This window comes from Haplochromis burtoni, unplaced genomic scaffold (assembly GCF_018398535.1).
Source record: "Haplochromis burtoni strain Fernald_Lab_line unplaced genomic scaffold, NCSU_Asbu1 Contig_648, whole genome shotgun sequence".
In the NCBI taxonomy this organism is placed as follows: Eukaryota; Metazoa; Chordata; class Actinopteri; order Cichliformes; family Cichlidae; genus Haplochromis; species Haplochromis burtoni.
The window spans coordinates 111,772-126,225 of NW_024583009.1; the positions used below are offsets into that span (position 1 = coordinate 111,772).

General features: G+C 43.0%; 1 protein-coding gene across 1 annotated transcript; it reads left to right on the forward strand.

Moving 5' to 3' along the window:
- The first annotated feature begins 278 nt into the window (after positions 1-278).
- Positions 279-10,914, forward strand: lpcat4 (lysophosphatidylcholine acyltransferase 4). The gene is made up of 13 exons (XM_042215051.1): positions 279-717; positions 1,599-1,962; positions 3,511-3,623; positions 4,450-4,510; positions 4,688-4,746; positions 5,158-5,192; positions 7,140-7,194; positions 7,502-7,584; positions 8,446-8,571; positions 8,671-8,827; positions 9,572-9,664; positions 9,956-10,091; positions 10,221-10,914. The coding sequence occupies exons 1-13, from the start codon at positions 625-627 to the stop codon at positions 10,370-10,372; spliced, it is 1,527 nt and encodes a 508-aa protein (XP_042070985.1). The 5' UTR covers positions 279-624; the 3' UTR covers positions 10,373-10,914.
- The last annotated feature ends 3,540 nt before the right edge of the window (positions 10,915-14,454 follow it).

Here is a 14,454-nt window from a genome sequence, read left to right on the forward strand (position 1 = left end):
ATGTGTTAAAATTACTGAAATTTGTTTTGGTTTTTTGTATGACATCACTTGTCACTTTTTTGACAGTCGTATGGTAACACTCAATTTGTCACACACACACACACACACACACACACACACACACACACACACACACACACACACACACACACACACACACACAGATTTTTATTTCTTTTTTAATAACAATTCCATACATGCTTTCCGACCGGTTTGTCTGGTCCGACTTGGCTGTCCTGCTGGTGGGCCGGGCTGTGAGCTTACGTAGGGGACGGACGGGGTGAGGCGAAGCTTTAAATGAGGCTGGGTGGCGTTGCTGTGGCGTTTATTTGGCCATGTGGAGGAGAAGGACCGGAGAAGTTGGTTTTTAGATGGTTGTCGTCTTATGTTTTTGCTGCTTCAAAGGATTGCACGCGAGCGTTTGGCTTCTACTAGCTAACTGCTCTTTTTAATAGAGTGCGCGAGGCACTTTAATTAACTTTTTAATTTAAAATAAAAGCAAACAGGGGAAGTGACAGCTTTATGTAACTTTTTTTATCAACCTCTCAGGGAGTGTAAATTACTTTTTTAAGTGTTAAAATTCCTTTAAGAAAATTAATAAACTTTTCCAGTTTACCTCGCGCCATGGAGAGAATCGACGACGGTTACTCGGCAACGCAGGAGTATCCACATCCGTTCATTCACACAATGAAGCTGACCAGGGCGCAAAGGATCCGGGTAACGCTCAAATATATATCGACTTAATATAGAAAATAAAATAGAAAAACTCATATAATGACGTGTTTAATTTTAGTGACCATCAGTCATTCAAACATTGAGTGTTAACACCTGAAACCAACCATATGATGATTTTTACCAACACGGAAAGAGGAGCCAGTCACTAAAAAGTTATTTACGAAGTATTTACTATCAAGCGTTTTCTCTTGGGACTCTTCCGGTTTCCCATTTTCTTCTATTTTTGCCATTTTTTTTCTCATTTCGATACAATCTTCAGTTTAGGCTTCCACAGCTCCCTGTTTCTCTGAGATCACAAGAAAATGAGCCAAGTCATAAATGTTTCCCAGCACGGATAAGCGGGCTTGATGATGAGAACAACATACCAGAGGGTTCCACAACTTTGGAAAACTTAATCAGTGTGGCTGGGAAGTAATGAGATGGGCTTTCAATTTATAAACATGTGTAAAACTGCACCTCTATGGGCATCTGGGTGTGTTCCCCTTATACGCAGGACGAACTTCACAGGTGCAAAGCTCTAATCTTAATTTTATTCAGTAGTTTCAGACTAAAGTTGTAAAACCATCAAATTTAATAGCCACAAATCAGGGTTTTCCTGTCACAAAATGGGACTTTGGTGACTGAATAAACTAACTAACCAATAAAGGAGACCGTCTGTTACATTATTTGACAGAAATCTGTGGCTCATTTGTAAATATTTGCTAAGCAAAAATGTCCACTGTGATTCATTCTGATGAAACCAGGTTTAAACAAATGTATTTATCGCAGCGCTGCTCATTTCAAAGTCCAGTTTCTGAGCGGTATGAGATTTATTGGGTCGTATGTGTGACTGCGCATTTAATGTATTTCTTCTGATCTCACAGGGTATCATCCTCGGCAGCATCCTCTTCCCCATACGCGTCACCTTGGCGGTCCTTTGCTTCCTTATAATGTGGCCCATCGCCCGGCTGCGATTGGCCGGCCTGTCCGAGGAGGAGCGCTCCAAACCCGTAGAAGGCTGGCGCCGCTGGTTTTACCACCCAATCATCTGGCTGCTGAGCAGAGCTGTGTTCTTCTCTCTGGGTTTCTACTGGATTAAGGTCAAAGGTCGCAGGGCAAACCTGAAGGAGGCTCCGGTGCTGGTGGTGGCGCCCCACAGCAGCTTTCTGGACATGCTGGTTTTATGCCCGGCCCAGCTGGCGACGGTGGTGTCGAGGTCAGAGAACACCAGCCTGCCGGTCATAGGAGGTAAACAAGAGTAGATCTTAGCTAGTTCTTAAGATTTACCAATGTATACATTTCCTTCAGGCGCATTTTTTTTATTGTGGGTCGACAATAATGGCAATTTTCAAGTAAAACAGTTAGAAGTTACATACATTGTACAGGGATAGGTGTCAGAGAACTATGGCATGACAGAAGAATAGCAACAAGAGTGAAAGGGAAGCTTTACAAGATGGTAGTGAGGCCTGCTGTGATGTGATGTAATGTGTGGTTTGGAGACAATGGCACTGACAGAAAGATGGAGATGCTTAGATTTTCCCTGGGAATGATCAGAATGGACAAGAGTAGAAATGAGACATAGAGACTGAGATGGAGGCAGATGATCCGTAAACTTGTTTGCGTTGAAGCATCACTGTAGCCCTGCAAACCTGCCCACACAGCTTATTGCATGCTGATGTAAGGTGCTGCTGAGCTATGGTCTTACATAGGGCGTACATGCTGCTTCCTTTCAGATGTCTCCATGTCTGCTGTAGGAGAGAAATCTGCCTTTGATCGCGTGTTTTATCTTTTACGGGACCCCTCGGCTATTCTGCTGACTCAGCCTCCGATGACAACATGAAGGTCGAGGCTTCAAGTGCAGACTTCCTTGTTTACAAGGAACTTGTTACTTGTTTATCTAGGTTGGATTTCATAGAAGTCAAAATGTAATGCGCAGTATTTGCAGTTATAGATATAGTTATATCTTTTCTTGTTTCTCTCTTTTTTCATCCTCTTGTCTTTACATCTGAATTAGCTGAATTCTCTGAAGTCAGAAAGCTCCACCACAGTGTAAAACAAACTCACTGCTGGGAATCCATCCTGAAACCCCTCAGCACTTCTAGTTGAGCTGTTATTTTGCAGCATTATCTAATTTAACTTAATTTCACAGGTTAAACTGCACATATAGAACAACCACACAACTGATAATAAACACCTGAAAAGTTTCCCAACTTTGCCCCCAAATAAGTTTTTAAGAAAGCTTTTTTCTCCTCTGGATTGTAAATCTGCTTTTAGTCACTTGGTTGCATTTTTGTAATGACAAGTGCCTGGGTGACATCATATTTTCCTGTGCTGTGGAGGTATTCACAGTGCAGTGTGCTGATAACAGCAGGCATTCGCTCTCCACCTTTTTCACACAAACAATCCAGAGCGATATTTGGCCATCGAACAGTTAGAGTAGGGGGTGGGGGAACTCCAGACCTCAAGGGCCGGTGTCCTGCAGGTTTTAGATGTGTCCTTGATCCAACACAGCTGATTTAAATGGCTAAATTACCTCCTCAACATGTCTTGAAGTTCTCCAGAGGCCTGGTAATGAACTAATCATTTGATTCAGGTGTGTTGACCCAGGGTGAGATCTAAAACCTGCAGGACACCGGCCCTCGAGGCCTGGAGTTCAGCGCCCCTGTGTTCTGCAAGCATGCGAGGAGATCCAAAGATAAAGAAGCGGCCCACACCGCTTGCTCCTGATCTGCTGCGTCTTACAGGGTGTCTTGCTTTCTGGTTCTGATTCTTGTTCTTTTCTTAATTGTGTTTCAGCTCTGCTGGAGTTCAACCAGTCTGTGCTGGTGAGCAGGAAGGATCCAGAGTCGAGAAAAAAAGCTGTCGCTCAACTCAATGAGAGGTTGACCTCCAACGGCTACTGGCCTCAGGTGAGACTTTGGCGGCTGACATAATGTCACTCCTCCCTCGGCTGGGTTCTTGTTTACAGAAGTGAAATTTCTACCAAATTATCACGTCAGACTTTGCAGCAGTTTGAGGAATGCAAAGCAGATTAAAGATAATCTTTTAATGGGAATGGTCCTTCTGTTGTTTACTGCTTGTGGTTTAGAAAAAATCTGTAGTTTGTCACAAGTGAGCAGTTGATCACGATTAGATTAGGTCCTCTTGATGGAAGAAGAGGGAAATGATCCACTTTTCTGCCTCACGGGAACACATTTGTTTACATTTGTGTCCTTAACGACAGTGTACACCAGGGGTCCCCAATCCCAGTCCACGAGGGCCGGTGTCCCTGCAGGTTTTAGATGTGTCCTTGATCCATCACAGCTGATTTAAATGGATAAATTACCTTCTCAACATGTCTTGAAGTTCTCCAGAGGCCTGGTAATGAACTAATCATGTGATTCAGGTGTGTTGACCCAGGGTGAGATCTAAAACCTGCAGGGACACCGGCCCTCGTGGACTGAGATTGGGGACCCCTGGTTTACACACTGAAAAAGTCACCTCGGGGCAGCTGTTACTGCTGGTAGAAAAAGAGGGGACACAGATGAAAAGACTCAGTGTTTATGAAGAGAAAAGTAAAATAACTATGTGAAATTGTGGATGAGAAGATAAGGGATGTTGGTGTTTCCCAAAGAGCTTAAAGTGAAAGGAGCCATAAGCAGTCTGAAAGTCCCGTGTGAGGTGGCAACACTGCCATGACATCACAAGCCTGGAAATCGCTCTCTCAGCTCACCGCTTCTTTTCATTTCTGTCCAGATGCTGATGTTTCCCGAGGGGACAACGACTAACGGCAGTGCTCTCATCAAATTCAAGCCCGGTGAGTGGGACCTACGCGTGCGACTCACGTAGGTGACATCATGCTGGTTTTCCAGCCGTTTGAACAAATGATGCAGGAATGACCTGTGTGAGCGGGAAGGGCGAAGCTGCACATTGTGCTGCTGCTGTGTGATTAACTGCTCCTCTCTTCCTCCTGTCTCCATCTGTGTCATGAAAGGTGCCTTTCTCGCTGGAGTTCCTGTCCAACCTGTGCTGCTGCATTACCCCAACAAGCTGGTGAGTAACACCATGGGCGTGCTGCTGGTGACAGCAGACGCCTTCTTTGGCTCTTTTAGGTTATATTAATCATTTGAGCCCTTCCATATTTTACACAGGACTGCCATTTTTGTCGGCTCTGATTCCGTTTATCGTACCTGGACCGTGTCCTCGGTCTGTGACAGATATGTGTTCATTAAGGGTTCGTAACGTGTCTTGAGGATCAGCTGAGGTTGCATTTGTGAACACACTGTGATGTTTACTCAGGCACTGTGTTTGCGCACTGGGTACTACCGAGGTGTGCCGGGACTGACTGGTATTATATATGCTATAAAATAAAAGAATAATAACCCCTCCCACTCTGGGAAAGCAACTCAGAGGAAAGATAAGAAAACTTTAAATGTTTATTTAAATTTGTTGTCTCTTCTTCAGGATACTGTTCGCTGGACATACAAAGGCACAGCCTGGTGAGTTCCTTCATTGCTTCACCTGCACATCTGTCACACATGTTCAATGTCAGGGTTTAGTTTAGCAAATCCCAGAAACAAATGAAAATAAAAATCTACTTAAGGTAAGCTCCAAGTAAGAACTTGGTGCTTAAAATAATTATACAAGAGCAGCTTTTCAGCATCCTTATGCTTTTTCTAGAAGCTCAATGCAGTGCTTATCATTGTCAGCTGTAACAGATCAGCAGGGCCTTGTGCTATGAAACAAGTCCAACACAACCAAGACGTCTGGCTTTATCTGGTTTCACTTATGCTACCATCTGCAATCAGGATAAGCAGTCGCACGAACGTCGCTTGAGATGAGCGCGTTTGTGTGGAAAAAGGTGGCGTCGCCAGTCTGACCAATCACGGGCACGGGTGTATATTTTTACAAAGATAAAACCGCTACGTCAGAGAGATATGAAGAGAACAAACACACAATGTGTGTGAGCTTCAAGTGCTTTTGTCAGACTAGAAAAGATTTCTTGTATCAATAAAGTTTGGCCTGTTTGAAGCTGGGATGGAAAGTGGGCAAAAAGTCTGACTGCACAAGTTCAAAAGACTTCTCGGTGCCACGGCTCGAATATTAAGAGACGTGTGCTTACAGTTAAGGGTCCCATCAAAGTTTTGTTTGGAAGATGGTTTGTTTTTTTCCTTCCAGCTGCAGCTCTGTTGGTGTTTAACAGTCTGAGAGCAAGAAGAGAACATAAACAGAATCACCCCACTTCTGTAAACCTTCGAAGTTGCTTTTAAGAATCTGTATTTCTTACTGATGCTCATCAGGGAGAGAAAAAGACTTTAAAAACTCAAGTTTGTCCTACTCTCTGTACACAGAGCTGAGAGATCATCCAGGAATGTCGATGCAATTCTTCAGATTAGTCAGCAGCCATCGTTTTCATACCTGTCTGTCGCTAATCTCCAACATAACTTGCTCCAGACTGGCGTACGTTGCCATGGTGAACCGCCCACCACACCAACAGGTTTAGCTTCTGTTTCTAACACATACAACATATCAATAATTCAATTACACTGGGGGAAAAATGCAAGGATATTGGCAATATTGTTGCAAATAATCAAGTCATTTGTATAAATTTTATGATGTAGACAATATAGAAGAATGGAGCAAAATTTAAAAAGCAGAAACCAGTGTTTTGTTTTGGTTTTTTTTGTTTATTTTAAAAAAGCTCTACATAAGGGTCAAAATTTTAATGTAATAAGTGTGTAAATGTAAGTTAGTGAAGAAAGAAGTGTGATATTGTCAGAGCATGGTAGTGGAGGAAGCCTTCCTCTTAGAGAGCGTTTTTGTTTATGACCTTTCGAAGCCCTTGTGAAGCTAAACGAGGCTGGAGCGTTCCGGACTTTGCACTCTAAGGAAATGTGCTCGTTTTTTCCAGCGTAATACTGACCGCACCTGACAACTCTCACTGCTGTTGTGTCTGCTGCTATGTCGTTATTGCGTTTTTAGAGATTTGACACAAAATATACAACATCAAAACTCAGAATTACTCTTTTTGTATACCAAAACACAAGAACAGAAAACAAAGGACAAACGTAGGTGGGGAAAATGTTAATCTAAGTTAGCTAGTGTACACAGGGAAGGGGGGATGCTGATTTTCCACTCCAATGATCCTGCCTTCTCTCACAGCTCGTCTTTGGTGGGACAGATGTGATCTTGTCCCATCATAGCAGCCAAATATGGCGCCATTGTTATTCAGGTGAATATAATACCCCTCCAGAAATGACTCTGGACCAGACGGGACCAAAACAGGTGTTCTTAAACAGTATTATCGAGCGCTATACACCAAGATCCCTTTAACATATTTCTCCACAGTAGCACCCCTGCACACAGGATCCTGCCTGAACTGTGATTTAATCAAAACAAAATGCTAATTTTTCATGATGAATCTAATCTTCTGCTCTGTCTGTTAGGACCGAGGCTCTGTGGCACACGGTGTCCCAGCCGTACACCAACATGACTGTTGAGGTGAGAACTGGTCATTCAGCTTATCAAACAAAAGCGTATATATCTACAACTTGTGGAAATGTCCTTTTACACACCCACACCTCAGTGATGTGGGTGTGTACGCCCACGTGTGTGTTTAGCACAATCTGACATTATTGTTAATTGTAGTGACAGGTTACAGCCATGACTGGGTGTGGGGAGAGGTGTGACAGAGTTGGCGTGGTTTAAAAAAAAAAAAAGTGTGTGTGTGTGTGTGTTGACTTTTGCCTCTCTGTTGAGCTGTTACTGTGACTACACAAACAGTGTTTATCTCTTTATTGTGCTGCAGTTCCTGCCAGTTTACAACCCTTCAGAGGAGGAGAAGAAGGACCCCAACCTGTACGCAGACAACGTTCAGAAACTCATGGCCAGGTGAGGCGCACATTTTCCCTCATTTTATGACACGTCGGACGAACAGTTTGGCTGCAGCCGCTGATTAATTAAAGTTAAAGTGGATTGTTGAATGCCTCCTTTTTCTTTTTTTTAATAATCCCACTTACTGGTTCTCCCTGTTATGGGGAACTGGTTTGTTGCTCATGTTACAGTAGACATGCATTACAATGGCGGTACATTCCTGTAATTCCTGTGTCCAAGCACCAAAAGAATGTAAGCAAAACCAACAGTGGAGATTCAAAAATTGCAGTACTTCCACTGACCACATCAACTAAGTATTGTTACCATTAAAACCGAAGCACAGTCTTACTGCACACGTTTAGCTTAATTTTATTCAGATAAGCCAATAGAAAGGTCTCACAAGGCCCCAGCAGCACATATGTCAATAGCAACAGGCGGTTGCCGGATGGTTGCAGACCAGTCTCTAGGCCTGTGTGACTGGAACCTTATTCACTTGATCCTACCTATCACACATCCCAGAGGGCCAACAAGTGGTTAGCAGTTTACCTCAAAAGCACCAGAACGTATCTTTTGCCAACAGTTGTCACCACCTGGTGGCATGCAGAGAAACTGCAGGTTTAAACATGCCTTCTGGTCCTTGAATTTCTGAGTTTTTAAATACTTTCTGGCTCTGTTTGGTGATTTTGTGTGTTATCTCTGCAATGTCACATTTTTATGATGTGTAGTTACGTGTGAGCAGTCACGGGAAATTATATTTCATGTAGTTTTAGGTTGGATCTTATGTACGAGGCAGATAGAGGAGAAAAGTAAAAGCTTTCTCTTGGTGAGGGATTTGTGTCTGCTGGTTGTTGTGACGTAGCTGTTTCTCCTGTGTGTTAGGGCCCTTGGAGTCCCCGCTACAGACCACGTGATGGAGGGTGGGGTTCCCGTCAGCAAAATCGGTGGTCTGTCCCTCCCACTGGAGTCTCCAGCCAGAGAAACGCTGACGCTGCTGCACAAAAACGGGTGAGAGATTACTCCTGCTCATGTTTTACTAAACTTTAAAACCTTTCATCTCCGTCACACATCAGCTTACTTCACCTCCTTTATCCTCCTCTCCGTCAGTCTGGGAGCACATGAAGTACAGACTGCTCTGGACAGGATGATTGACAGGTGTCGCTCAGGAGCTCAGGGTGCAAAGGTCAGCGCAGAGGAGCTCGCCTCCATGCTCGGGCTGAGCCACCAGCAGACAGCTGTCCACATCTGCGGCCTCTACTCCAAGGTACGGTCGGGTGTACGCGCTGCAGCCGAGTCAGACCGTCCTCTTAGGTTTTATGGCTATAAACTGCGCCTGAGTGCACACTGTGTGCACCAAATATTTGTTTTTCACAAGAACTCGCGACAGCTGAGTCAACTATACTCAGATCTGAGAAGTCGATAAGCCGACAAGATTCCAAATGAAATGCTTCAGCCGCTTTCGATGAACTGATTCTTCAGGGAGGGACGGCACGACAAAGGTTCAGCGCGTTTCTCTGTTGCTGTTAGAAACTGCAGATGTTTGTGTAGCAATTAGTGACGAGGTGAAACACAAACCCTTCCATCCATCTGTAACTCGTACTTACTGGCAGCAGGTTGAGCAGAGCATTTTAAAAGCTCGTCGGCCAGCTTCTTGTTAAAGAGTTTGTGCGACGCTCGAGTGAGAACGGTACAGATGATTCTCACAATCCACAGAAAGAGCAGATCTATTCAGAGGAGCAAGGACAAACTAAACCCTGATGAATGTTAACCGATAAGTCACAAACTCGCAGCTGCTTCTTCTAACCACAGGATCCTGGATTTAAAAAGCCCTGCTGTGTTTACCGAGAGCAAACAGATCTTGGGGCATATCATAAAGCGGAGTGCATTGTGATTTTGGTGTTTTGATTTATAAATGAGGCGTTATAATAACTCATCTGTGCTTTTTCAGATTATGCAACATTTAAAAAGCTGAGAGGGAGAAGGTTCTGATGCAATCTGTGTGTTTTAGGATGACTCTGTGGACCTGAGGCACATCTATTTTAGTGTCGCACCCCTGACTGGATGTGTTGACCTGAAGACACTGCTTCACTCTGCTTTCACTGTAAGTCCTGCTGATCGCCTCACCTTTCTCCACTTTCCTCTGTCTGCATTTAGAAATATGACACATAGTCAGGATATAATTTTAACTCCACAGTAAGAAATTACAGAATTAAAGAGCCCTGCATGTTTTAGTTTTTAAGACTGACTCCCCCAGTGGGATTTGTGACTTTTCCCTGAGTTCAAACTGTGGAACTTAGGCTCGATCGGCTTGCACAAAAACAGTCTTCACCTCCATAAGGAGCCTTTTTGCACCTCCTGCTGTTTTCTTGATTGTTCACTGTTTGTTTTTCAGTTGTTTAACAGAGAGGGCGGAGGCCGCTTGAGTGAAAGGGAGCTGTCGGACCTGATGGAGGCGCTGGTGGGCATCCCTCAGCACAGAATTGCCGAGCTCTACGCCGCCGCCTCCGATCAGAACCGGCTCACTGAAGGTGAGAATCAGCTGAACGGTGTAGATGAGCTGCAAAAGAGCAAATTTCCCTCAAGAACCAGGGCGGTCAGTGAATGCCTGTTACTAGACAGTAGTAAAAACCATCCCTGCTGTGGCTTTGTTTCCACAGAGAGTCTGCTGCGGGTGCTGACTGCCCACCCAACCTTTCAGAAAGTGACGAAAGAGTACCTGAGGCCCGAGGAGGCTGCAGGTACTCTATCCAACGGGAGGTCTGTGAACAATAACGGATCGGTTTACAACAACAGCAAGAAGTCTGAATGAGGACCTCGCAGTGGATTATTTTAGGGGGGGCAGATTGAACCGGAATACTGGACAGAAGATTGTAGACATGTGAGGCGTGATGTGTTCATTGAAGTATTTATACAGTTCCTCTCTCAGGTGTGTGTGCGCGTGTGTGCGTGTGTGTGTGTGCGTGTGTCTGAATAAATCTTTGCTTCAGATGCTGTTAAAGTCCAAAGGTCTTGAACGTGTTATTTATAAAGTTTCTTTGAATGTTTGCTGAGGTGGGGTTTTTATAGGAGTCCAAAGGTTTATTTTTCTACATGAATTTGTGTATTTTTGTTTACACGTGACAAATAAAGTGTCAAGTAAATGAGCTGCTGTCATGTCCTCCATCATTCCTGAATTCTGACTCGGTTCTCTTTCATTCACATAGTCAAATCTTGAAGTGTTCCTTTAATCGTTTTGAGAAGTATATGCACTCACTCAAAAACAGTTGTACACGTATGCCCAATAACATGCCATCTGAATGTATAGCTCAATAAAAGACATGACAAAGCTAATATAAGTTTTAAAAAAGTTGACTATAACCGGGGTGCACATAAGTGGTACACAGGTGCGCATGTGCTGTCAAAATAAAAGACCAGATAAGAAGTTGCAACGCGTGTTTGCGTACATAAGATTTTCTGGAGGAGGACAGACATTTGTTCAGAACTCTTAAAGATGTCGAAGAAGCAAGCTCCTTTAAGCAATTACTTTGGTGTTCCTCCACCTCCAAAGAAATGTCAGGAGTCCAAACTGCAAAAGAAGCGCATATTCTCGGAAAAGTGGTTGCAGGAGGTGAGCTGGTTAACTTCTTTGTGCTCACGCTGTTGCTCCACAGGGTTGTGAAAGAAGCTGAGCAATAATGGGCAAGATAATGATATTTAAAAACTGAAGAGCACAATGAAATAGATAAAAGGCTGCAAAAGTAGTGCAAAACCTCTTAAAACATCTGGTGGAATATCTCACAACTGCTCACGTTAATCAGTAACACTGCCTGCTGTAAACCGAGGATTCCCAGAGAGCATGAGCAACGTAGCTGAACATTTAAAGAAAAAAATAAAGCCGCAAAGAGTCTGGGTTAAAAATTATCTCTGAAACACGCACTGGATCTGGGTGAATGTATGTGACCTTTTACCCCTCGAGGGCACGCCGTCTCAAACGCAAACAAAACCAGCATCGCTGTGTTTATAAGGGCGAGTTAAAACTCCATCATGCAAGGAAAGAAAAAAAACATATAGATAATAAAGAAGATCCAGAACCATGCTGCAGCGCTCTCTAAACTCTGAGACAGGTCGAAAAACTCGAAATCAGAGAAACCTCATCCCTAAAGAGGAGATGGACTGTCGCCCACAAACACAGTATGTTACACGCTTTGTTCCAGCCTTGCGTTTGGATAAGTTCAGCAGTAATTCAGCTCTATACAAAGAGTCCTCTCACCCTTTGAAATATCCGGCTTGTTGGGAAAAAGTTGACAAAAGTTTCCAAAATTGTACATCATGAAAAAAAAATAGAAAACATTAAACAACTGTATGAACAGAATCAATGTTTTAGAACATTTGACCTGTTTTATACTTCAATTTCTTCAATTTTATATATCCGCAGGTTAATTTGGAGCATACTTTGATCTTGCTCTCTCTGCTTCTTAGCGCCTAATTATTCACGTTCAAAGGTTAAAGGTGAAAAATGAGAAAGCTAAACGTTAACCGACTTTTAACCTACAAGTCGTAACTGGCAAATCTTATATAAATACGTCTCTGCGCCGAAGGCTAAAGGCCTCAGACAAATGATCAGCCAGCGTAGTGAACAATTAGTGCAGAGGGCACGCAAAAGGCAAAGTTCAAAAAGCTGGAAAGTAGGACATGAGGAAAGTGTCTAAAGAGTTTGACTGTGAGACACGAGGAGAGGAATGGTGGCGTGAGACTGTAAAGGAACAAAGAGAAACAGGACAGAGTGAGACAAAAAAAACATTAAAACTCGTTCTAAAATCAATGACTCAGTGGAACAGGGAGAGAATCGGGACAGTCTTTGATCCTGTTTCTGTGAAAAACCAAACTAGTATCTGTTCTAGGGAAGGCTTTGGGGAGCACACCGGGTCTCGTTTCAGGAAGAGAATCAGGAACATGTCACATTTTTTATGATCTATGTCTGCTTTGCAGCACTGATCAGGCAGTGATGATCAGGAGTTGTGTTTGTTTATCCCAGTCAGTGTCGGGGCCGCAATGCAACCCCTCTGAAAACGCTTTATTGGCCACATTTATGGTCGTGTGTGCTGAGTTTTGTGTTATTTACCATGTGATTGTGTTCTCTGTGCAGTTATATCTCCATAGAGATGCACATCAACAAGAAAGTTGCAGCATTGTATTTGTTTCTACTGTCGGGTACCACGTGTAACACATTGGGACACAACCATGCGGTAATTAACACAAGCTGGATCAATACATAAGTTGGTTTGTAGGATCTACCAAGACTCACTGCAGAGCTCTAAATTAGCTGTTCCCGTGATCCAATGGCCTCTGTATTCCACAGAGGGCATAAAACATGGACATAGCTGCTGTGACTTGATTTTTGGATCTAATCTCTTCATTCTGAAGCCTCAACTTTGGTGTCTTGGCATCTGCCATTTGGTGGTTTTGGAGCCAGAAGTCACCTTATCTGGATGACACAGTCGAGTGCAGATTTATCAACTCATTGCTATCAACAGCTGATAGCAAATTGCCTCTATAAAGAGTGTACGTGTGCAACAAAAGAGCTGTGAAAAATTATTTGCCCACTTTCTGATTTCTGAGGGTTTGTTTTTTTTTTTTGCACATTTGTCACACCTACATTTTTCACAAATTTTAAGACAAATTTCAGACAGATTTTAATATTAGACAAAGATAAACCAAGTAAAAAGTTGTTTTTAAAGCTGCCCAGTAGGCACGCCCAGCCATTATTAGGAGCTGTGTGACAAAGTAAGGCTGGCTAAAAGATCTTAAACAGCTAACAAACAAAGTCACTGACATCTGTCAGTCTGGAAAAGGTTATAAAGCCACTTCGAAGGTTTTGGGACTTCACAGTCATCCACAAATGGAGAACACTAAGAAGTGACCGAGATACTAAAACTTCTCCAAGATCACGTCGACGACTTATTCGGGACGTCACAAAAGACCCCAGAACAACATGTAAAAACCTGAGTTAAGGTCAGAGTTCACGATTGACTAATAAAAAAGAGACTGGAAAGAAATGAGAGAGTCCAAGGAGGAAACCCACTGCTGACCAAGAAGAACACAAATGCTTGTCTCATAGTTACCAAATAACATCCTGATGATCTCCAAGAGTTTAGGAGAATATTTTGTTGAGTGATGAGGCAGAAGCAAACGAGTCGTAGATTCATGAAATGAGGGTGAAAGGAGGGCCTTTAACGCAGGGACAGTAATCCAGAGAGAGACAGGGGCAGGGGAGAAACCTCAGCATGCTATTAATAAATAACCCCCAGTGGGTTTATGCAAATAGTAAAGTAGGACAAAAGAAGCAGAGTTAGGAGCCAGAAGAAATACGGACTGAAGTGAGAAAAGGTTGTAGAAGGTGGGAAGGTTGGAAAACACCTTGGTGTTAGCTGTAACTGTGATAACTAGTTTAGGTTTTAGTTTCGTTTTAAATCAGTTTGGTGGATTTGCAGTTTTTATGATTTGAAAATGTGTTTTCTTTAGTCAGAGGTGGACTTTAACTTCATCCCCGACCACTTACAGTAAACCACTGAGTTATTTAGGGCTGTCACCATATCAGATTTTCTTCACATGGTTAAAATCATTTAATGATATGATTGGATGTCCGGTACAGAAGATAAAAACTGAATAAAAAATAGCGCTAAGCTGTATTTTTTGTCTGTTTTTGGCAACTGAATTAAAATAGAAGAGAGAGTTTGTATATATAACTGTAAGCGAGCAGGTATACCATCAACCAGACACTGGAACTACTGTAGCTGTCTCTGATACTAGTGGGTAAGCAACACCTCCTATGCTAGTGTGGAAGTTAGCACAAAGATAGCATTATCACACAAGTAACACAAGTATGGAAGCTTGTTTCCACAAATGAATTTT

Bases quoted from the DNA above. Each gene is read 5' to 3' on its own strand.
- lpcat4 (XM_042215051.1), top strand. From the start codon at position 625: ATGGAGAGAATCGACGACGGTTACTCGGCAACGCAGGAGTATCCACAT. The intron at 718-1,598 runs GTAACGCTCAAA...CTGATCTCACAG, and splicing joins CCAGGGCGCAAAGGATCCGG to GGTATCATCCTCGGCAGCAT. The intron at 3,624-4,449 runs GTGAGACTTTGG...ATTTCTGTCCAG, and splicing joins CCAACGGCTACTGGCCTCAG to ATGCTGATGTTTCCCGAGGG.